This window comes from Cyprinodon tularosa, unplaced genomic scaffold (assembly GCF_016077235.1).
Source record: "Cyprinodon tularosa strain WSP-4 unplaced genomic scaffold, ASM1607723v1 ctg282, whole genome shotgun sequence".
Classification (NCBI taxonomy): domain Eukaryota; kingdom Metazoa; phylum Chordata; class Actinopteri; order Cyprinodontiformes; family Cyprinodontidae; genus Cyprinodon; species Cyprinodon tularosa.
In genome coordinates this window covers 658,319-681,537 of record NW_024038988.1, presented here as the reverse complement: position 1 = coordinate 681,537, position 23,219 = coordinate 658,319, and the positions used below count along the sequence as shown (strand labels likewise).

General features: G+C 41.7%; 1 protein-coding gene across 2 annotated transcripts in view; it reads right to left on the bottom strand.

Annotated features, from left to right (window-relative positions):
- The window catches only part of ssh2a (slingshot protein phosphatase 2a), a 63,955-nt gene that overhangs the window by 5,270 nt on the left and 35,466 nt on the right, over positions 1 to 23,219 (bottom strand). For both annotated transcript variants that reach the window (XM_038290494.1, XM_038290493.1), the window contains 11 exons: positions 18,029 to 18,141; positions 15,960 to 16,024; positions 15,489 to 15,610; positions 15,203 to 15,268; positions 11,095 to 11,160; positions 10,612 to 10,806; positions 5,930 to 6,023; positions 4,777 to 4,905; positions 3,160 to 3,206; positions 2,816 to 2,962; positions 2,544 to 2,744 (listed from right to left, as the gene is read on the bottom strand). In XM_038290494.1, coding sequence (XP_038146422.1) covers positions 2,544 to 2,744; positions 2,816 to 2,962; positions 3,160 to 3,206; positions 4,777 to 4,905; positions 5,930 to 6,023; positions 10,612 to 10,806; positions 11,095 to 11,160; positions 15,203 to 15,268; positions 15,489 to 15,610; positions 15,960 to 16,024; positions 18,029 to 18,141 — 1,245 coding nt within the window. The remainder of the gene's footprint in view (positions 1 to 2,543; positions 2,745 to 2,815; positions 2,963 to 3,159; positions 3,207 to 4,776; positions 4,906 to 5,929; positions 6,024 to 10,611; positions 10,807 to 11,094; positions 11,161 to 15,202; positions 15,269 to 15,488; positions 15,611 to 15,959; positions 16,025 to 18,028; positions 18,142 to 23,219) is intronic.

Genomic DNA, 23,219 nt, shown 5'->3' with positions numbered 1-23,219 from the left:
GCTCCCGCTCTATTTTTCTACCTGAAAACTTAATTCAACAGCAGCCTCTGGGCGGGTCTCCTCCATTTTACCGCGGTGGCTGGCAGGTGTTTTTTCATCTAAATAATCTAAATCTTGCAGCTATATTTGCTGTGATCAGTGGGAATAAAGTAGTTTTAATATGTTTTTAAGTGAGAAAGTCCACCTGAAAACTTAATAATTGCAGTCAGTTCATCCAGATTATCTATTTCTGTCGGAGGCGCTCAGACCCCCACATACCAGCGGTGCACCGACAGTAGAAATCCCTTCAACAGCAGCCTGTAGGCTGGGTAGCCTCCGGGTTCACCGGCGGCGGCTGGCAGGTGTTTTTCATCTAAATAATTTAAACTGCAGGCACCAGGATACCGGTAATAAAAGCGAACATATTCCGTCGGCAGGTTTCAGGATTTTAAGTTAATTTAGGAGTGATCCCAGCTCTGTCATCTGCAATGTGTCTGTCTCGCGGCCAGCACCCAGGTTTGATTAATACTTTGTAATAAATACATGAATAAAGCACAGTCATACTCAGTTTTGCCCCCGCTGTATTTTTAAATACGCAGTAGAGCTATTTAAAGGTAGTAGAGGACATGTACCTGTATATAAAAAACGCGCCCTATAGTCCGGTGCGCCTTATGTGTGTGTTAAATACAGAAATGGGACACATAACTGAGACTGCGCCTTTTAGTACGGTGCGCCTTATGGTCGTGAAAATACGGTAATCCTAATACTGCATTGGGATGTATGAAAACCAGTTACAACCAGTAAACCAGCATACAGCCCCTACAGTAGCAGAGATTAAAAACCAGCAGGGTTTAAGAAAAAAAAAAAAACACCTAAAGTTTATATCTAAAGTTTATTTAAAGGAGAAGTTCGGTAATATTCAGAATTCAAACTTCTGAAAGTACTTTAAATATAAAATTATTACATCCTGTTCAATAAATGATCAGTGTTTTTAATTCAGAGTAATTTTATCTGAATGTGCTTTACTGAAGGCATCCATGTTTGTCAAAGAACACTACTGCCACCTACTGGTTTGTGACGTCACGGTGCGGTATCGGCTGTTGATCAAGTCCCAGTGCTGTATCTGGTGTTTGTCACAACGCGCTATTATCCAAGTCATCTTGAAAACATTCTTCTTCCAAATGTTGGCTACATATTACGGGTTTTTTCTCTGGCCAGAAGGTCGATGGCAAATCCTCCCTCTTCAAGTTGGCGATCCAACGACCAACCCGTCCGTGGAGGATCAGGAATCAGAAAGGTGGAATGTTTTCACTTTTACCCGATGTATTCCAGCATCCAGCTGCCATGCACGTGGGCATTGTCAGTTTCACTATAGCTCTGGTGAATTTCAATGGTGAAGTCCTCTGGAAATCTTCAATAATTGTTGTTTATTGCAGATGTGTCTAGTAGTTTCCATTGATTTAGCTTGTAAAGCAGGGAGAATGGCGCTAGGCTTACCGCACCATGACGTCACTGCTGGAAAATGTTACTTTATTTGGGCAAAAATGGCCGCTCCCAGACTATGTGATCGCAACGAAAATTATTGTTTACATTTTTTTTTTTTACAGATTAACGATACATTCATTAAATCACCATTAACGTATTAGTTTCAGGTATAGATAATGATACATTGATTATTCTTTGCTGACCGGACTTATCCTTTAAAGGGATAGTTCGGTATTTTTGACATGAATCTGTATGGCATCCCGATCACCAGCGGCATGCAATCACACTGACTTACCCCTGGCAGCGTCCTGTGTCTCCCTCCGCCGCGGAGGGAGACATGGCTGTTGTTGGGCTCGCTGTCTGAATGACGGCGCGCACTGATACGAACAGAGAGAAAATAGGACCAATTGATAACGACGTGTGACTTTTTCCACTACAATGTTTTTGGGATGCGAAAATATCACTCTTTTGGACACATAATGTTTTGGGAAGAGAAAAGTTTTATTTCGCTGTTCCTAAAAACCTGCAGGACTACTTTCGGCTTGACCAAAACTGGACGATAACTCTGCTCACAGGACGCTGCCAGGGGTAAGTCAGTGTGATTGCATGCCGCTGGTGATCGGGATGCCATACAGATTCATGTCAAAAATACCGAACTATCCCTTTAAGTATCTCAGAAGTGTTATTTTTATTAGTCTGGATCTTTTTTTGAGAATCCTTCCATCTGGTTCTGTAATCTCTGCCACAGCAGGTGCAGTATTTTGATTTACAGGCTGCATTAGTAAGGATGCAGTTAAACACGTCATGAGCGCAGAGATAAAGCAGAACGAGTGAAGAAAAGGAGCTTAAACACGACACATTGGTCTCACTGGGCTCAGTGTCACAGAAATGACGCCATCATGGCGTTCCTTCCTTCCCGTATTGGTGTCGCTCCATCAGTGCGTTAAGCAGCTTTACGATCAAATGAAACGCTGTTGTTCAGGTTTTTGCTGGTTTGTGATTAAATGTTTAGTTTTTGTTGAAATTATGCAACTTTTTTTTTATTATGGAGGACATGTTAGAGAAAACGCCTATCATACCTGGCCAGAAGGATTCCCTGATACTCCTCCAGCTGCTTCATGAAGGACGGGTTGGGCTTGGTGACAGTGCGCCTCTCCTTCACGTAATCGAAGGCGGTGTCCAGGTCCCAGCCGTACTCCTTCATAGCGTAGGCGATCACCGTGGAGGCGGAGCGGCTCACGCCCATCTTACAGTGAACCAGACACTTGGCTCCGGCTTTCCTGAAGCAGAAACAGGGTTAGAGCGGCCGGCGGGGGGCGTCGGCGCCTTGCAGCGAGCGGCGGACCCCTACTTGGCTTTGGTGATGAACTTGTAGGTGTCGTTCCAGTACTCCAGCAGGTTGGTGGCCTCCTCGTCGTAAACTCTGATGTTGTGGTATTCAAACATCCCTGGGAAGAAGTTGTCGATTTCTCGGGTCACATTCAGGATGTAGCGCACTCTGAAAGATGGACGCAGAGCGGGGGAGGGGCGTTATGAAGAGATCCGAACGATCCGCAGCGTTTCTTGGAAATGTAATTACTACGATGGATTCACTCATTCACTGCAGAAAAGCTTCATTCATTCCCACTGATAGGCGGCGCTCTGCTAATTACAGCCCTAATTAGGCTGAGAGGCCCTCAGAGGCCGGGCTCTTACCCGCTGTTCTGCAGCTCCTCCAGGTTGGAGGCGTTCCACTCAGAACCCTGAAGGAACGACACACAGACCCGGTCAGAACCGACAGATTCCCAAACATTCTGCAGATCGTCGCTTCAACAAACAGGCAAACAGTTGAACCCTTTAACCCCCAACTGACACCTGCTCATGTTTATCTATTTATAGAAATTTCCAAAACACAGTCACATGGTGTTTCATCCACACACCTTTCAAATGGGGCTTTAAAATTTCCAAAACATTTTTCAAAATTATTTTATCACAAGTATTTTTGTTTTACAGCTGTGTAAACAAATAAAATGAGATTTGAAATTCCACCTGACATGCGTGACTCTGCAGGAGTAATACATCAGTACGTACTCAATTTTAGCCGATAATTCTAATAGTGCTTCCACCTGAAAACTATTCCTAAATGACTTTCTGTTACACAAATTTTCAGACTAATAGATGTAGAACAAGGAAAAGATTATGTTTATCAATTTGTGGAGTTAAATTGTGGAACAAACTAAATGAGAACCTAAAGCAATGCCCAAACATATTCCTTAAAAAAAAAGAGATTATTTTCAAAAGGTATAGAGAAGCATTGTAGAAAGTTTTGTTTGTGTTTTTTGTTTTGTTTATCTGTATATATGTATGAAGGTATATGTGTATACATATTTATGTATGTATATGTGTAGGTAGGTATATATTTATATGAATATATATAGCAACATAATTATAAATATTGTAAATTGAAGAAATACGAGAATTAAATGTAGGAGCAGATAAGTTTTAATTCTTCCTACTCCTTTTCGCACATCTAATAGAGGTAAACATTGTTTTATTGTTTTTCTCTTGCATGTTCGAAATAAAGAATAAAAAAAATAAATAAAAAATACAAACAATTGCATTTCCAATTCATAGTTTGGGAGCTGCACTTGCTTTTATTCACATATATAATTTAAGGTGGAATTTGCTCCTAAGACCCTCTGGGCTGAAGGGGTTAAAGCAGGGGCCCCGCTTCAGGGGCCACAAGACACGAGGCATTGATGTAATCTCTGAGATAAAGAAGTCACACAAATTAAATGTGAATAAAATAAACTAATTTCACTTTTATCTAAGACATTATTTGAACGTCAAATATACCATTAAATGTGAAATAAATCAAATTTCACATTTAAAATACATTTAAAATGATGAAATAATTAGATGTCATTAATACTTTTTTTTACATTATAATACATATAAATAATTATTTTACATATAAATAACATTTGAATATTTATATTATATATTTATATCAATTAAATAACATAGCTCCTTTTATGAATATAAATCAACTTAAAAGTAAGTGTGCATACACAGTTAGTTCACTTTAAGTATTTATACCCAAATTAATTCTAGTTATTTTTGGGTCACAGAATGAATCATTTGGAACCTCTGGATTAAATCGATGGATCATTTGGTTCAAACATTAAGTAATAAACTATTTTTAATCAGCTTTAAAAGCTCCCAGATCTTCACCTTACAGAAAAGTTTTACTACCAGGATGTCGACCTACAGGCTAAATTCAGACCAGTGACGTAATATTGATTATTTTCTGCAGACATGGTGAAATCTCACCAGAAAGACGTGATCAAAGATTTCTGTTGGACTGTCCATCTGTCCCAGGATGACGATCATCTCGTTGTCTATGAACTCCTTAAACTCCCTCAGGTTACAAACCATCTGAATCTCCAGCTCTGTTCGGATCTGAAGGCAGAAAAAAACGAAACAAAAGCATAGTTTAGAAAATTGTTTTAACGTCTTTGGTACATTTTATTTTGTTTCTTAACTGTTGCATTTTCTTTCCAGCCCAAAATTCTCGGTTCCCTTAAAGTCATAGGGAAGCGGCTGTTCCAACTGTTGCATTTCCGAATTTACACGAGCAAATAAAGTGAATGTGATTGGTTGTTTATCAAGGGGATTGTTGTGGCGGAAGGTTCGCAAGCAAGTTTTATTGTGGATGGTTTGTCGGAAGCATGTTGCTAACCAGTTAGCAACTTAGTGCTAGCAGGTTCCCAATGGGAAATTCCATTGGGATCAAGTAGCACTAAATTGGTGACTTAGAAACGACGCTGTCAAGGAACGCTATGGACAGCGGAAACATGCAAGAGGAGGAGAGTTTAGTGTCGGAGGTCGTGGGTGAGTCTCCTCCGTCATCCATTTTTTATTTAGAGGAGGAAAGCGGGGACGAAGATGTTGGGGAAGAGGACGCCAGGGCGGCAGAAGCTTGGTTTGGTGTAGAGGGCTTCCAGCCGTACATGTTTGAGCCCTTGCCTCGCAACGCTGCCAGTTCTGTTAGCTCTACGCCTGCTGAAGACACAGACGTCCATCCCCGTGAACACTGGGATGGAACTCAATGGGAAAGGAAAGGATTCTGATTTCAACTGTTGTGTATATTAGCTGCGACATATGAATCAAGATGCTATGAGCGAAAATATTTGATTGACAGACGACCGTTGATATATGATTGGCCGAATTTATGTGTTCAGGCTGACGTAGAACTAACTGGCCTGCAGAAGATAACGATAAAAAACAACACCACAAGTTTAAGACAGGATTTTTATTTATTTTTTTATAGAAATTTTCTAAATTTTTAGTAAATCTTCTGATAAAGAGTACATTTATATACATGTTTAAGTCAGAATGATTTGACATTTAAATATGGCTTCCCTACGACTTGAATTCAAATCCAATCCAAGCATCCGATTTCAGCTAAAATCCTTTTTCTCACCTCTTTGCTGGTGACATTCTCCAGGTCCTTCTGCATCATGATTTCCCTGAGGCGCATCTTGATCAGCCTCTCGGTGCGTTCCCTCTCTGTCGGCCTGCAGACAGTAAAGCCGTTTTAGAATCTCCACAGAGAGAAAATGATCCTCCTTCAGAGTCACAGTAGTGACCCTTTGCCACGGGCCTCAGTGAGGTTGGTTGTTCCAAAAACAGAATAGCCACTTTGTCCGATTCTCAGAAACTGCAGAGGGAATAGAAACCAGGGAGCACGACCTGTTGGCGTGTCCAAAACAAACGGCTTTTGTTTCTAGCTTCAGTGCCAGGAGACGCGTTTAGCTTTTGGACGTCACATTGATGATACCAACAAGTGGCCTAATGAGGTCTCTGGGGGGGGGGCAGGCTCAAGTCTTTCCCATTCTTTACTCTGAATGTTAGATAGAGGACGACTAATAAAGGTTTGTATTTAGAGAGACGAGGTTTTCAGTATTTTCTTCCCCTAGTGTCGGCCGATATGCGAGGCAGTTGGTCGATTCAGTCGTCAAAGTTTGATCAAAAACATCTTTGGTTTAAACTACCAAAATATAAAACATTTTAAACTGAAAAGTATTTTTGAAATTGGAACAGAAGGATTTGAATCTGAACATAATTGCAAAGCAAAGTAAAATAAATTAACTGGAAACTGAAAAAAGAAAAAAAAAATGAAGCTGCTTTTCTTTTCTAAAGCAGACTTAAATTATCACTGATACTTTACGACATTTTAAAAGTTCCTACGGTTCCTGAATGCAGCAACTGGTGATCATTTGTCCTGTCTTAACCGTCAGTCACCAGTCCTTATGTCATCTTAGCTCCGCCCCCATGGGGGCATGGGTAGTTTGAAACTAAAACAAATTTAAGATCTTTACACTTAAAAGTAGTTTGAAAACATTTCCTTTCAGTTTCAACATTTCGTTTTTTGCGGTAATCAATTAATTTTTGTTGCAATTTTAAAAATAATGTTTTTGAACAAACATTATTCCCCATATATTAGAACCATAATTTGCTACCAATTATCAATGTTTTGATTTGTTAAATTTATGTTTGACTTGAGACTTGAATCTAAAATTTGTCATGTTTATCACGTAAAAGGAGGAAAGAAAAATTTTATTGGCTTCAAAAATTGGTCAAAAACTATAGTTAGCAAAAATCAGCCACCGGTTAGACTGATGTCAATAATTGGTAACGACGTTGGCCTTAAAACGCCAGAATCTGTAGTTGTTGATTATTTGGGCATCAGTTTAAATGATCCATGTTATGTGCCGATGAGTTTTTAGGCCGAAATTTTAAATCAATGTGGCTTTATCTTCCTCGATTTACAAAATAATAGAAAATATTTAATAAAATTTACTAGAGACCTAATTTAAGCCAAAAAGGAAAAAAGTATTCAAATCAAAACATTAACAGTGGATAAAAAAGAAAAAAAAAGAAGGTGATCCGAAAGAAAAACTGTGGAATATCTGCATGTTTTCAGTACAGGATAATATCAGCGGTAAAACTAAATAAAGATCACATATTTGCATCTCCTCTGTTTCAATTCAAAGGTACAAAAGGCTATTTTTTGATTTTTTTGTAGCACTAGGGTGTCACATAAAACTGAGGTTAAGATGCTTATGGTTTGATCTGGGGCTGAAACTAACAATTATTTTGCAAATTGATTAATCTGTTGCTTATTTTTTTTAATAATAGGATAGACAAAGGTTCCTTAAAAAGGATTTTTTAACGAAATTAAAGGAGGTGAAACTAAAACTAGAGCATTTTGACAGACAAAACCACTTTATCTTAAATGCAAAATGTTTATTTTATGTTTTTCACAATTTTGATTTAATTACTGCTCACTCTGTCAGCTTAAGGCACATCTTACAGTCTACTGCAGTTAACGATTAAGTGATTGCTAACTGAGTTGTTGATTATTAGATTATAATGTTTCCTATGCGTTTAAGGAAAATATCAGCAAACTGCGATGAACAAAGATTCAACAAAAACATGCATAATCTACCAACTGAATGATAATATATCAGCGAGAATATTTTACATCCTTGCAGCCAAAAAGGACTAATAAATCGACATTCATGGACCTGGAGAAAACAAAAAATAATGATATTATCAATCTCTGGTGTCAGACACCAACAATGGCGTTCAAATAAATAAAATCTGATCACATCAAAATGAGATTCAGTGCAGAACAGAGAGAGCAACACTAAACAGATAAAGTTTCAGCTGCGGAGGTCCAGCCAGCTTTGACCTCTCAACAAGCCTGGGCCTGCCTGCAGATGTCCCGAACGATGGGGGGAAATTAGCCGAGCATGGAAACAGTCAATAAAGGCTCTGACCAGTAAGTGACGACACAAGGAGCGGTTCTATTGAAGCTGGAAATTTCAAACTGCTTCCTTGAAGAGCAGCCAGATAAGAGCCCTGCAGGTATTAACAGTGAAACCTGCATGTCAAATAAATAAACAGCTCAGTGGTTTTTACAGGGGAAACGACTCATGCGTCAACAACACAGGGAGCTTTGGCAGCCGCTTGGTATGGAGGGGGAAAAAAATAGAGAAGACGGTAACTCAGAGTCTGAGTAATCTGACTAAAGGGCAAACATAACTTCACAAAGAAGGGGAGGAGTCAGTATGACGAGGAAATGGATGAAGAACGAGGGGCAATGGATATCTGCAATAGAAGACATACCTGTAATGGAAAGGTCTAAGGAACGACTAAGGCCGTTTCTCAATATGTGTACTTGTGCGTTCTCGTGCACTCGTGAAACGTCATCAGTCTCAGCCCTAGTACCTAGTTCCAATTCACAAGAACATGAAGACCAAGAACAGAGAAAGTCCCTGGATGTTGTTCTGCCCCTCTCTCTTTACCCAGCATGCATTTTTCTTTGTTTTAACAGCACTTTTTGGACAGTAGGCTGACAGGAAAGGGGGTATGAGAGAGGGGGGGAGACATGCAGCAAAGGACCACAGGTCGGATTCAAATCCGGGGCGGCTGCGTCGAGAACTAAGGCCTATGGGTTGTGTGTGCTAACCACGCACCGCACCCGCATCAGTGCAGACTTCTCCGTTCACCAGATTGACAGCTGTCCCAGCATGCACTGCGGCAGCAGCTTCCAGGTTTGCGTTCACAGAGCTCAGAGTATTAATTCCGTAACGTCTTCAAATCTTGGAAACCAAGTCCAGTGGATATTTTTTGGAACTTTTACAGAATGACTATAACCTGGATGACTGAGAATCTTCATCAGAACTTAGAGTATTAAGTTAAAAGTTCTCTTTTCTGTTGCCGTTGTTCAATAAAATATGTTTTTAGATCATTATAGGCAAGAAAATTATGCTTTTAAGCGTCACTATACGGCCCATTTACTGATTTGGTGCATAATTTTAAAAAAAAGTTCCAAAGTTGGGAGGGCCGCGGCAACCAGCAGACCTCCAAGTCTAACTGCAGCCAGGGCTAACGTTAGCCTCTCTGCAGCAGCCCTCTATCAGTATAGCCGTGTGTGAAGTATGGCTGGCACTGACGGCGAGTTTTTATTTAGTGTTTCTGACTGCATTCATTATTATTTCCCCAATAAATTAAAAAAGTAAGAATTTATTATTATCTAGAGACTATTAATAACAGGAGGTGAAATGAAGCTCCAGACGACCCGAGCGTGTGGTGATGTCATCAGTACGCGTCTCTTCCAATTGACCCAGATTTATGCTGCGTGCTCCCATTCTCCCAGAGTCCAGACTTTCCTGTGATCTTCTCTAGAACATTCTCGGTGAGGACACGAGTCCGTACTCGCCTTCTCGTGAATTGAGAAATGGCCTAGAACTACAGGAAGACTACAGGAAGCACTAATGGACACAAAAAAAAAAAAAATCAAAAACGGCTTGATGCGAAAATCGATGCGTCTCCCAGACTTTCCTTTTATCTTTTCTTTTCCTGTTCTACATTTCATGTCATGATTATCCTTAAAAAGACAAATAAGATATAAGTGACTAAAAAAAGAAGGGGAGGAATCATTATTTCTGTTCAGGCAGGTCAGGTTTAAAGTTCATCTCAGCTCCGACTCGTCTCCATCCATCAGGCGCAGCGGTTCAGCCCCCCTGCCTTCGTCTGCGTTTCAGTTTTTCTGCTTAAGTAAACGGAGCCTTTGCTATTTTGAAGACTCTGGTTGGGGGGGGGGCTCTAAACTGGCGGCCGGCCACGTGAACTGAAGTGCCTGGAGGGGAAATTCCCCGCTGTTAATACAGACAGGAGGCGTCATTCCTCTACTTTCTAAGGCTTCTCTCAGCTGGGAGCCGTTTACAGGTCAGACCCGCTGATTGAAATGTTAAAACCACAATCATCTCCTCCACAGAGGCTGTTAGGAGGCGAAGGACGAAGCAATGGGGCCGCCTTATCTTTGATCCCCGTTTACACGCGTCGGGTACAGAGTTCACGCTGCCGCTCTAACGATAGACCATCTGCAGATTCTGTGAAAGCAGCACATTTAAAGAGGAGAATCGAACACCTAGATTATGTAATCTGAAAAGTGTGGCGTGCATTTGTTTTTTCCTCAGATGTTGCACCTAAGCGCGTTTTGCATGCAGGATGAAAAGCTTTCATTTATTCGCACTTCTCCTCCGACCTGCTTTTGTCAAACAGGAAGGGAACGTTCACACTGAAGCGACTCACAGGTCTGTGAAGAGGATGGGCGAGTTGGCACGGTGCGACTCCACGTCCTGCATGGCGTTCCATTCGTTGACGCAGAATTGGCTGGAGGAGACCCTGCTCTGGTAGTAGCTGACCCAGGTCAGGAACAGGCTCCCAGGGTAATAATTGTGGCAGCGCGCCACCTCGCACGCCTTGTGCAGCGACTGCAGGGCCGACCTGGAGGTAACAGAAGGAGGAGGATTTCCCTCAGATGAGCCTCAAGCTGCACAACAAATGTTTGATGCTTCGACACCAGAAGTGAGACGAGAAGGATCAAAGCTTTGCAGAGACGGGAACACGGAAGAGCAGAGGGAATACAACACGAGGAAGTCGCATTGGCGTGCGTACGACAGGAGAAATGAGAAATGTTAAGATCAAAAGAAGGAAGATAAAAGCAGGAGGTCAAAGCCAAAAGGGCAGCAGTGAGCAAAAGACATGATGTATTTAAACAAAGAAGAGTCTCACCACATGGCTTGGACAGACACCGGCTTGAAGACGTGAACCCTGTTCACCGTCGACACGCTGAAGCCTCTGCAGAGACACCGAATTAACAGATTATGACAGGCTGTGTGGCAAAATGCACTCTTAAAAATACAAGTTTTTATCCACATGTTTATGTTCGTTTTAAAAGTATGGCCTAAGAAGAGCTTAATGGAAGCAACAAAATTCTAATCAGCCTCTCTTAGGCTGGTTAGATTAGTTAAATGTTCTGAAACGGGTCTGCATCCTGGGGCTCTTTAGACACTCAGCAATGGCTGTAAACAGTGGTGGTTCTAGACCAAATGTACCAGGGGGCCAGGAGGGGGCCAGTGTGTTTTCATGGGGGCCCAGAAAAACATGAAATAAAAAAAGAGGCCAGGGATTCAAATACATTAAAAGAGCTGCATGAAGTCACATTTCTATTCAATTTAGTTTAATTAAAATTCTATGTGTTATTAGGTGAATATACTAGGCTTGTCCCGATCCGATCCACGTATCGGATCGGGACGCCGATATTGGCAAAAAAATGCGTATCGGCAAAGCATGTAATATGCCGATCCAGACTGCCGATCCAGTTTTTAAAAAAAAATCCGGTCCGTATTTTCCAGTTTCGCCGATTGAAACGATCCATTCCACTATTTTGCGCCCGTGTTTCCCTGTTTTGCATTTTTATTAAAACTTACAGTAATACTTGCACCTTTAACAGTTTACGGTTTTACTGTTCACTGTGCAATTTCAGATTGCTATTCATAATTTTGTCCAGTTTGTGTTTATTTCTTAATAAACAGGTAAGTTTGTTGTTACCAAGCATTGTGTTTTATTCAATCTCACCTAATTCAGCTGGCTAGATGTTATCAAGAGTACTAAAACCCTTTTCAACATGAGTCTTACAACTAAGGCTAAATACTTTAACTTAAACTTAAATACATGCTCGGATAGGCTGGTATCGGCCAGTATCGGTATCGGATCTGAAGTCCAAAAAACAATATCGGTATCGGATCGGAAGTGCAAAAACCTGGATCGGGACATCTCTAGAATATACATTACATAATTCAGGAATTTTGTGTATTTTTGACTTAATTCAGGTTGAAATTGCCATTTTCTATAAAATCAGAGTTATAAATAAAGAAAAAATGATAAATTCAGCTGTAAAAATTATTGTATTTTTTAAAAATTTGTTTAAAAAAAAAAAACATTTAGCGGATGAAAAACCTGGATCCTAAGCTACCACCTTATTGTTTTTAAATAATTATTAAAACAGAATTTGTGAAGCAAAAAAATTAATAAATAAATAGATCCAAAAGACCTATCAGTAACCATGTCTGTTCATCATTAGAATTTTTTTGAGTATTATGTCTTCAGTGCAGGGGCCAGGACATGATCTACAGAGGCACTGGCCCCCATTGGCCCCTGTCTAGAACCACCCATGGCTGTAAATAATGATAAAGAGCCGCTGTTCTGTCAGACCAGCATACCCATAGTCAATATGCATGCGCAACATGATGTGATATGCATCTATAACTTCAGTTTTGTACGAAAATTAGGCTTCAATAAAGACCAAAAAGTAAGTAATTAAATTGTTTTTTTGCAAATGACTAAAAGGATACAGGCCCGTTAAGGTGGTTTTAAGTGTATTTGTCTATATATCAGCAGAGCGATACTTTTGGCTTACATTATCATTTTTTTCTTGCATTGGTCGACACGTTTTCATTAAAGCACTCAGCAGCCATGCCTTGAGATAAACACATTGTTTATTACCGTATTTTCACGACTATAAGGCGCACTTAAACGTCTTTTTTTCCCCTCAAAACGTGCGGTGCGCCCTATGGTGCGGTGCGCCCTATGTGTGTTGCAACTGCGACTTTTGAGACCACCTCATTGAGGAGATGATAAAAGAGTGGCTGAATGTAAGGAGACCAGGTGTTTTTTTTTCCACTCATCACCATCGCTGTTAATCTGACTCCATGCGTGCCCATCTCACAGCTGATGTGAAAAACATGGTAAAACAAATTAATGCTGTGCTCGCTGTGAACCGGATGCAGCAGGTGCAGCAGAAGCAGCGAGTTTACATGCAAAGTCAACGGTTGACGAGCGTATAGACGCAGCAAAAGGTCCCGCAGCGCAGCAGGTGCAGCAGAAGCAGCAAGTCGGGAGCGCACCGCCAACGCGCTGCTGCTGCTCGAGATGGAAAAAATTTAAGTTTTGCTGTTGGAAGAGCCGCATCAACCAATCAGAGAAGCTGATCTGGGAGCTGACAGCGAGACAGACACAGCGCTCTGATGACAAATGATTTTAAAGCAAATGAAAGGGCTGGATGGATGAGATGATGAAAGCGTGGCTGAGGGAGGTGTAGGCTATGTGAGGAGACCAGGTGGTTTTTTTTCCACGCATCACCATCGCTTTTAATATGTGACTCCATGCGTGCCCATCTCACAGCTGATGTGAAAAAAAAGGTGAATCAAATGGACGCTGTGCTCGCCGTTATTCCGGGGGTCTGACAAAGGAGCTTCAACCGCTCGACATCGGTGTGAAGCGGCCGCTCAAAGTAAGGCTGCGAGACAGACGGAGACCACAGTTTCAGGATAAGTGGAAGGCAGCGCCGGGCAAGTTACGCCACCGTTAGCAGATGGATTGTAGATGCTTGGACTAACGTGTCTGCTGGCTCTTTTCTTCAAGCTTTTGCAAAAGCCGGCATTATTTCTGAGGAGCTGCGCTGCACGGAAAGTGACTGACAGCGAAGAAGGAGAAATTGGCATGTCTGATTTAGCGCAGCTGTTTTATTCAGAAACAGAGGATGATGACTTTGATGGGTTTGATTAATACTTTGTAATAAATACATGAATAAAGCACAATCATACTCAGTTTTGCTCCCGCTCTATTTTTCTACCTGAAAACTTAATTCAACAGCAGGGCGGGTCTGGGCGGGTCTCCTCCTCTCCACCGCGGTGGCTGGCAGGTGTTTTTTCATCTAAATAATCTAAATCTTGCAGCTATATTTGCTGTGATCAGTGGGAATAAAGTAGTTTTAATATGTTTTTAAGTGAGAAAGTCCACCTGAAAACTTAATAATTGCAGTCAGTTCATCCAGATTATCTATTTCTGTCGGAGGCGCTCAGACCCCCACATACCAGCGGTGCGCCGACAGTAGAAATCTCTTCATCAGCAGCCTCCAGGTTCACCGGCGGCTGCTGGCAGGTGTTTTTCATCTAAATAATTTTAGCTGCAGGCACCAGGATACCGGTAATAAAAGCGAACATATTCCGTCGGCAGGTTTCAGGATTTTAAGTTAATTTAGGAGTGATCACAGCGCTGTGTCATCTGAGATGTCTCTGTCTCACGGCCAGCTGCCAGGTTTGATTAATACTTTGTAATAAATACATGAATAAAGCACAGTCATACTCAGTTTTGCCCCCGCTGTATTTTTAAATACGCAGTAGAGGTATTTAAAGGTAGTAGAGGACATGTACCTGTATATAAAAAACGCGCCCTATAGTCCGGTGCGCCTTATGTGTGTGTTAAATACAGAAATGGGACACATAACTGAGACTGCGCCTTTTAGTACGGTGCGCCTTATGGTCGTGAAAATACGGTAGTTTCTTTTTACTTAAATGGAGTAACATTTGTTATCGTGTCATTTCTATCAAGGAAGAAGAATGAGTGTGGGCCTAAAATTATTGCACTGCAAAAACGATCTAGAAATGAGTAAAAACGCCTTAAATCAAGTGTATTTACCCTTAATTTGAGCAGGTAAATAAGATGATTTGCCAATGGAATGAGTAGTTTTACTCTTAAAATAAAATAATTAGATAATATGCACTTGAAATGAGACAAAGCAATGGCTTTTTCTTATTTTAAATGTAAATTGTCTTGTTCCATTCAAGAACAAATGTACTTATTTTAAGAAAAAAATGACTTTGTAAGATTTATATTTTTGCAGTGTGGCAGCACACAGCAGTTAGACGGACCTTTATGGGTCGATTTCTACTAATCAGCATTTTCTTTATTTAAATGTTTGCATGAGGAGTGGAATGAAACGCGGCTGCAGTCCTCCAGGGGCGTCGAGAGGAAGTGTGGCATAGGTGTGGTGACTTACCCGTCTCCGTCCAAGTGGATCAAAGTGTCGCTCCAGAGCGGTAAAACCAGCCCCACAGTGCAGCAGCTGCAGGGAGACATCGACAAGCAAATCTGCGGTTGGTCTGACAGCCGGTTACACGTGTTTATGAGTTAAAGCAGGAAGTTTATGGGTAAACAAGGACAGGGCGATCAAAATAAACACCGGGTATGAAAAACAGCATAGATATTACTGCAGAGAGAGTCTCTGCTGAGCTGTTGTCATGACGCTGCAAACATAGCGGTTCGCCGTTGCCGTGGGAACTGACCTATCGGAGGAGACGAAGTCTACGCCGAGCACGATGCTCTCCTCTGTATCCTGCCTGCCGTTGGTGGAGACCACCACCATGTAACGGGTCACCTGAGGGTAGGCGCTCTCCAGACGCACAGCCTGGAAGGACGGGGAAAGGAAAAAGAGAAAATTTGAAAAGTTGTTCAACTCTTTTGTTTTGTTTTTAATTCCACACAGACAGACGTAGGGAAACTGTTTGGCTGTAAGCTCTGCACCATCCTTTGTTTTGGTTTTTTCTCTCCAACAAGCCTTTTTGTAACATAAACGGCATGAAAGAAGAGAAAAGCACTACGCCCCTTCCCTCTGAGCATTCTACTTTCTTATGCTTGCTTTACACCCGAGCCAGGTTTCACTTCTTTATGCAGCCCAACAAAGAAGTGAAACCCGGCGCTGACGTAGGCCCGTCCCACCGCCAGGCCGAGGTAATGCTACGCCGTGTGTCACTGACCAGGCGGATGGTGTCCTCAGGCCGCAGCACGGTGAACATGGTCTGAAGGTGTTTCTGGAGGTCGCCTGGAGGGAAAGAAAAGAAACTTTTAGTCGTTTCACTTCGGTTTCTGTTTATTTTGGATCATAATCCGAGGATTAGAAGACAAAGAGACATAAAACCTCTGATGGTGTGTCACTTCCCTCTGAGGTGTGAGCTCACAACAGGCTCTCCTACACATCAGCCTGCATCCCAATTCCAAAACCTTCATGAAGCCCCATCAACGCCTCAAGCAGTTTTCTGTCTATCCCCGACTGCTGCACACTGCTGGTCAGCTGGCTGACCAGTTAAAGCGATCAGAGAGGGATACAGTGCCCCCTGCCAACCTCAGCGGACATACTGAGTTCTCACTGCTGCCTGTAGTGAAACAAATCCATTTTTTTTGCCTATATGCGACCTGGATCTGATCTTTTCATAGCTGTCTGAACAACACAGATCAGATTTTTTCCAATGATCCAGGCCACTTGGCTATGTGGTCCTGAATCCGATACAAATCTGATATTTTCAAATGCGAACTGTGTCTGAACGGCCAGGTCACATTCATCCGACCTGAACGCCATTAATACCCAACAAAGGTCACTATTTTGTTTCTTGCTACGCAGAAGCGAAAGAAAAACAACAACCATGGCGGAAAATGATGCGGGGAGCAGCATTCATGATTAACCATCTTGAAAAGATTGAGTTTTTAAGCATAAATCTGGGTCATTTAAAGTTTTTAAGCACTACCATACATGTTTACTTCCGTAAACACAGAGCATACTTACTTGTTACTTCATTGCCTCAACTGTTCATGCAGGACACTTAAGCTGTATGACTGCAGTTCACACAGGAGATCACATACAAGTCGCAAATATTTGGAAATGTAAACGGCAACGGAAGTTTATTTTTCACAAAACAAATCGGCATTGAGCTTCAAGGCCTGCAGTGTGAACGTAGCCTAATTAACCGCCTGATCTCTACTCCTACCCTACAAAGCAGGAGGTTCCCAAAGCGGGGGTCGTGACCCTCCAGCAGGTCGGGAGACACTAAGTCAAAGGTCATAAGATGGTTTTCACAATCATTATGAGATCATCCCTAAACAGAGCTAAAACATACTGAAGGACAGAAATGAGAATAAAAGAAATAAAAGTAAAAAACAGACGGAACAGTTTCTGTTTCTCTAATAAAAATTGCACAATTAAACCTTCTATTAAATAAAAGTATTTTTAAATGTTAAATTAACTAATAAAATGTCATTAAATGGAATGTCATTAAAAAGCTGTACTCATGTTTTGACTCATTTTTAAATCAATGTCTTAAAATGGGTGTGGCTTGTTTTTACTTTTATCTAAACATTAAAATCTGTCATAAACCAAAGTTCATCTATGCTAGTTTGTTCTCCCATATTTAGGGGAAATAGAATAAAATAATCCTCTTTAGCTGAATACAGCATATTTGCATGATGTATAAAATGCATTCCAATAAAATCAATGAATCAAAGTATATATTTAAAACTATTTCACTTTATATATTTAAATAAATACAGATTGCAGTGATTTCATGTATTTTAAGCAGAGTTTAAAATGTTTGGGAAACATCTGCGGCAAAGAACTGGGCTCAATTTAAACTGCTCTGCAGAAACTGGAATTTAGTCAATTTTTCTTTGAATGATCAAAACTTTCTTATAGATAGGTTAGACAATTTAACACAAATATGTTTAGAATAAGAAAGAAACAAATCCAGTATCTTGTTATAATTGGAAAAACACTTCTTTTATCTAATTTAGTTGCTCCGATGAGAGAAAATCCGAACATTTCCTAAAGATCTGTGCTTATTTTTAGATCAGTTTCTGTAATCAGCTGCTACAAATAACATTAAAGTAATCCGTTTGTTCTCATCTCATTTGGACCCGCCTTATAGGGAATATTTGGATGCATTTTCTGCTCATTATCTAAAGCATTTAACTTAATTTTGCTGTGATTTAATTTGCACTTCTACTTGACTTCATCTACAAATTTCCTCTGAAGAAGCTGCAGGTGTGCTGTGTGTACCCGTATGCTTGTTCCTGCGCTGGCTGAGGAGAGGCGCAGTGTTGGACGTGGGGCTCTTCCCCCTGGGGAGGAAGAGGGCGGCACCTTTCACTGTGAGGAAACTCTCACTGATGCTGAAACAGAAGAGGAGGACAAAAGGCAAAATGAGATACGAACTCAAACAGCACAGATCACCACATCTGGGATCCCCGAACTTCACACACTGTCCCTAACTCCACAACAACAAGCCAGAGACCACAGGGGGGGGGATAGGGCCAGTTCTGTGGTCACAAAGCGCCATTCAGCTCTGTGGGCTGCACGTTCCCAAAAAAAAAAAAAAAAAAAAAACAAGATCCGGGCCCCGGCGTGAACTCGGAACGCAATGTTCCCTGCTCGTCTGCACAGCTGGATCCCACTGACAGAATCAGTAACAGCTGCCAGCAGGGAGGGACCGGGGTGGGGTGGGGGGGAGCCCTCCTCCACCACGAGGTCTGAAAAAAATAAATAAAACCAGCATTTGCTTCTCCTTTGACACAGTTAATCTAGCTGGACTGAGGTCACGGCCCGGAGGAGGAGGACGCATCATAAAGTGAGGTCACTGAATTCAAACAGCGTGATGGGAACGCATGAGTCAGCGAACCCGCCTGTAAAACAGGTTTGAACGCTCTGGGATCAACCGCTCTGCATTTCTGTGGAGTAAGACGCTCCAATCTGGACAGCAGGAACGGGATTCCTGGACTTCTGGAGTTTAGACACCGTGGATGCTTAAACTACAACTCTGAAGCCACCTGTAACATCATCTACGGAAGAGGATTAGGGCCACGAAAAAAAAAAAAAAGTTAACTGATTTTTTTAAATTTTATTCCAGTATAGTATGGGAAAAAAGTCAGAATTCTGACTTTTTTTATTGTTAGAATTCAGTCAGAACTCTGAGAAAAAAAAGTCAGAACTCTGTGAAAAAAAGTCAGAACTCTGTGAAAAAAAGTCAGAACTCTGTGAAAAAAAGTCAGAACTCTGTGAAAAAAAGTCAGAACTCTGAGAAAAAAAAGTCAGAATTCTGAGAAACAAAGTCAGAATTCTGACTTTTTCCCCATACTAAACTGAAATAAAATTAAAAAATCAGTTAATTTTTTTTTTTTTACCACTGGCCCTAATCCTCTTGCATACATCATCTCTACAGAAACGTCGGTTTTAGTTTAAGCAGAGATGCACCGATTCACTATGAATATTAATACTGGTCCCGATACTGAAGACAATTCTAAACAGAATCCTCCTCCTTAACTCTAAGATGCGGGAAGGTTACAGCAATGAAGACATATGGTTACTTGTAAATTTCTTTATTTAGAGTTTCTTCAAATCTGGCAAAAATAATTCAGATTTTTTCATCCAGAATGTAACGCTGCCGGCAGCGACAGCCACCGGAGTGGCTGCATAGTGGTCGGCGTCAGCAGAGGACACTTATTGGTAGATAAACTGCTTCGTTCCATCAAGTAAAAATTACTTAATAAAAGTTTTAATACAGTTTTTTAAGCAACAACATCACAACATCAAAACAATCTACTTAGAGGTACTATAAATAAGTTATTTGCCTAAAAACGGCTTCTGCAGCAGCTGAAACGGTGTCAGTAAACGTGGAGCTAATGTGGCAGTCCAGTGGATCAACCAGTGGCTGCTGGCCAGTAATAAGCCATGCCAGCTTGTACTAAAGCCGTGTCAGACCGACGAGCTGCCGGAACTGTCACAACGCCGCCACTGCCACAAATTGAGGTTGCCGTCCCTCCAAAAAGTACTTGTTTTTTATCACTTCCAGCTATCAAGCCCCATCACAGCAGCTCAGGTGTCTGGATCAAAACAAAGTAAAACTAATTAAAGGAATAGTACACCCAAAACATGATTAGCCTTCATTCAAATAATGGAGGTCTATGGCGCCCGAGGCAGAAAGGTCCATAAAGGTCCCCAAGAAACGTGTCAATATTCCTCCATACTGTTCGTCCAATGTATTCCAAGTGTCCTGAGTGGGTAGCGTCCATAATTTACTCGAAACGAAGTCATTTAGAATGTTTTTAGAGCATAAACAGTAGTGTATAGGATTTCCTAAAAGTGCGCGCCTGCGAGTTCACGACACGTTTTTTGTGGACTTTTATGGACCTTTCTGTCTCGGGCACAATAGACCTCCATTATTTGAATGTCAGCAGACAGCAAGAAGCCTCCCAGATCTCCAGATGTATTTGAGATATCAAAAAAGTACTCCAGAGTGTTGTTCAGCATGGGGGTGAGTAGAAAATGAAGGCTAATCATGTTTTGGGTGTACTATTCCTTTAAGTCATTCTGACTATCATTTTTGTTAATCAAGTTTAAATGTGATTACAAGGGAATTACTCAGAAGAGCTCCAGGTTTATAATATGATTTTAGTTTGTATTTATTTCGATTCCTTACCAACTTCCAGGCAACATATTGATGTTTTTTAGATGAAACGCATAAAATGCCTTAGAACTAAATGCTCAAGTTAAAAAAATTCAGTAAAATAGTTACGTTAGTGTACGTTCCACTTTAGGAAAATCATGAATACTTTTGGCTGAGAGGGGAACTTTACTCAAGTGAAAAAAGGTTGGGAACCACTGCTGTCAATCCCTGTTCAAGCACTGCAGTAACTTTATCATAGCAGCTTTTAGAGACGAGTTTCTGACTGATAACGCTAAAGGTTTCTGAGCTCTGGGATCAGAGCCGTTTCGGGACCTGCAGAAATCCAAAGTCAACTATCGTAATCGGAAGTGAAAAAATGTAGATCGGTGCGTCTTCCTTTTCCAACACGTCAAATCTAACGTCGGTCACTTTCACGTCACAGCTTCTCCTCAAGCTGCTACCACAACAACAGCACTGATTCAAGGAGCGGCCCGACAGGTTCAGCCTGAGAGAGGAAGAAAAAAAAAAAAAAGGGTTGGTTTCATAGCTTCAGGTGAGGAAATAATAAGAACCAACGTGCGTCCCGGAAAGTTCACCCAGTGTCATCAGCCGTAGGTCAAACAGAACTTCCTGATGCGTTTGTTCCAATTACTGTGGCAGTAAAGCAGAGCGGAGGATAAAACCTGAAGCCTTCAGCTGCAGAGGTGCACTTCATGAACCCGATTCAGGTCGCTTGGTGCATTTTACTTTACTCTCCATAGAAAAAAGCTGAAAAACTAAAGAATGCTGCCGTCTGTCATGTCAGCTCCACTTCTCCTGCATCCAGAGGACCTTCCTGAGTTTGGTAGATAAGCAGGAGACAACAGACACACAGGAGCAAAAACAAGACCATGGCATTATGCTTTGCTCATTTCCCCTCACCCAGCTGTTTCCTCTATTTCTTTCTATTCTTTTTATCTTCCATCCTTTTCCTGTCTCTACTGCATCATCTCCCACTGTGGTCACACTCCTAAATCCACTACAGTAGAAACCAGGCCATGGGGCGAATGTAATGCAACCTTTATTCACCTACAAAATAAAAAAAAAACTCACACCGTAAGCCCGGCGGTAGGAGGAGGTAGGAAGGCTGCAGACTCTCGAATGCAGCGGCTAAAAATACGGTAGTCCTTAAAAAGTCTCAGCTATTGATAGCCTGAGTCTGCTTACAGTACAGAGGAGATTCTCTGCAATCCCAGCTGATGTGCCTCAGCAGGGTTTTTATGCTGCTGACGGAGACAGAATGATTCCCAATTGGATCCTTGCTCACTTTTAGAGCATTTATGCAAATATTAAAACATTAATTCAATTCAGTTTATTTCTATAGCGCCAAATTCACAACACATGTCATCTCAAGGCACTTTACAGTTCAACCAGATCATACAGTCAAATCGATACAAAGTTTTCTATCTAAGGAAAACCAGTTGATTGCATCGACTCATTGACTCAAATAAAATCCCTCACACTAAGCATGCTTGTGGCGACAGTGGAGAGGAAAAAACTCCCTTTTAACAGGAAGAAACCTCCAGCAGAACCAGGCTCAGTGTGAGCGGCCATCTGCTGAGGCCCACTGGGGTTCAAGGAGACAGAAGCAGAAAATATTAGAATTTAAAGCTTTAAACAACTTAACTTTTTGTGAAGCTTGGTAATTAAAACCTGCAGCTTTAAGACAGAAGAACTTTAGCTAAAGCTCCGTCACTCCTTGATGATATAAGGGCAGATTATAATTCTGCAGCCGCACTCGTCAAATGTCGCTTGGGTCTGGTTGCAAACCAGTTTTGCTGGTATGCTTCTGCACCGTCGGTCTGGAATTTCTAGGGATGCACAGCAGTTTCCTGCCAAACTTCGGCGGAAGGCGGATAAAAATGGCGCGCCCCGGCACAGAATCGAGAAGGGCGACCATACAGACAGCCGGAAATGCATACCAAGGACCAATCACAGCTGCCTTTTGTCTCCGCACTTCCACCTAAGGTCTGCGCAGGTTTGCGACCCTCTGACGTGTAGTCAGGATATTTTTGAGGTGCGCGACGACGGCTGCAGAACCTCTGCGCGGGGGGCGTGGTCGAGCACAGAGACAGATTTGACGTTTGCAGAGGCTAAGCGTCAGAAGCATAAATTGGCCTTAACTTGTGCGTAACTTATCAAGAATTTCTCTCCAACGGATATCGGCTTATCTGACATGTTCCAGACGACTGCTTAACGTTTTTCTAACTTCCAGCTACTGTGTAATGGTGTATCGGCAGCGTTTTGGTATAAAGGGGGTTCACAGGAGGAAACCATCAGCTCTCCTCTAGACTTCATCCCCATCATAGGGTGAGGGAGAAGGTGAGTGCGATGGATCCTCCCTGCATTCACGACCAACAAACTTCCTAACAGACATTACACCGAATCTGCTGCGACTGCAAACCTTTATTTTATTTAGAAAGCTCAGCGTTGGGCATACAACCTAAAAAAAAAAAAAAAACCTCCCCTACATGCTGCTGCTCAGCTGGCGGACAGAAATTTGCAAAAATCTATTACTGAAGTGTTTTTGAAAACATTTTGTTTTAATTTAGCTTAATTTAATAGTATTTCTGTTCTCATACAGTGAGAATATCCCACTGGTTCACACCTGCATGGAGTGAAAATCCAGAGCGTGAAAGAGGGCACCGAGTTCGTTGAAAATGCACAGTGGGTAAAAGCAGCGGCGGTTAAAGACAGACGACCCGGTCCGTCTGTGAGGGTGACGGTGGGCGGGTCGTCCTTCTGGCTTTGGACGAGGCGGTAGGCTTG